Genomic DNA, 999 nt, shown 5'->3' on the forward strand with positions numbered 1-999 from the left:
AGCCTGTCCCTAAGCCGGTGGGCTCCCCCTGGCCCCACTGAGGAGTGGAAGTCATCTCCCAGCTCAGGCAGAGGATGCTGCAGGCAGCCTGGGGAAGCAGGCAGCAGGGGAAAAGCAGCATCCCTGCGGAGGAAGCAGTCCAGCCAGCTGCAGCCGGGTTTTGTACAAGCAGCCAGCACCTACCAGCACACAGACCCCCAGAGTTGCCCTGGGGAAGAATCAGCCAGACCCACTGGTTCAACTCTCTGTTTTATTAGTGTAAACGCACCCCCCTCCTCTCCCCACTATTAAATACAAACCAGGAGCAGAGAGCGGCTCCTCAGTCGCTTTCTCCTTAGGAGATGCGCAGCCAAACCCTCTGCTGTGCCCCCCAAAGCTGGGCACTGTGTCCTCTGCCCCCCAAGGGCATCCCCGGGAGGCCTCCTACCTCTGTCTGGAGGCTCTTGTCCGAGGGCTGCGACCTCCGACGTCCTATCGATACTGCGAAGGCCAAAGCGGCCTGGGTCACGGTTCCCATGGGGAGCAGCTCACGGTACGTGAATACAGCAGGATCCCCTCTGGCACCCCCTGTGCCCACCGGGCCCTGGGGCCAGGACATCCCTACCCTGACTCGCCGGGAGCGCTCCGGCTTGTTGCCAAGTGGCAAAACCCCAAAACCAACCTCCTTATTGCTCTTCTGGGGTGGGGCATTCCCCATCCCGCTGTCCCCACACAATTGGGTCAATGCACCGAAGGAGCAAGGGGCACAGCCCTGCCCTGGGGCACTGGGGGAACCGGAGGGGTTGCCCCCAGCCCCACGGCAGTCACGGTCCCGCAAGAGGGGGGCCTTGGGGTCTGTGTGCCCCCAGTTGTGGGAAGACAGCAAGGGACAGGGCAGCCTCCTGCCTCCCAGCCAGGCAGTGGGGCCAGGACAGGGGGATGGGGCTGGCAGCCAGCAGCTGCGGGGTGAGGAGCCAGGCATCCCGGCTCGCAGCTCAGCACCTCCGACCCCACCGCACC

At 64.3% G+C, this 999-nt stretch overlaps 1 protein-coding gene across 1 annotated transcript in view; it reads right to left on the bottom strand.

Moving 5' to 3' along the window:
• Window positions 1-427: 427 nt before the first annotated feature.
• Window positions 428-999, bottom strand: part of LOC104510248 (chondroitin sulfate synthase 2-like) — a gene marked incomplete at its 3' end in the record, with an annotated part of 3,440 nt that continues 2,868 nt past the window's right edge. Inside the window, exon 5 of the mRNA XM_010152430.1 lies at window positions 428-480. Coding sequence (XP_010150732.1) covers window positions 428-480 — 53 coding nt within the window. The remainder of the gene's footprint in view (window positions 481-999) is intronic.

The sequence above is a fragment of the Eurypyga helias genome, unplaced genomic scaffold, assembly GCF_000690775.1.
Source record: "Eurypyga helias isolate BGI_N326 unplaced genomic scaffold, ASM69077v1 scaffold31215, whole genome shotgun sequence".
Classification (NCBI taxonomy): domain Eukaryota; kingdom Metazoa; phylum Chordata; class Aves; order Eurypygiformes; family Eurypygidae; genus Eurypyga; species Eurypyga helias.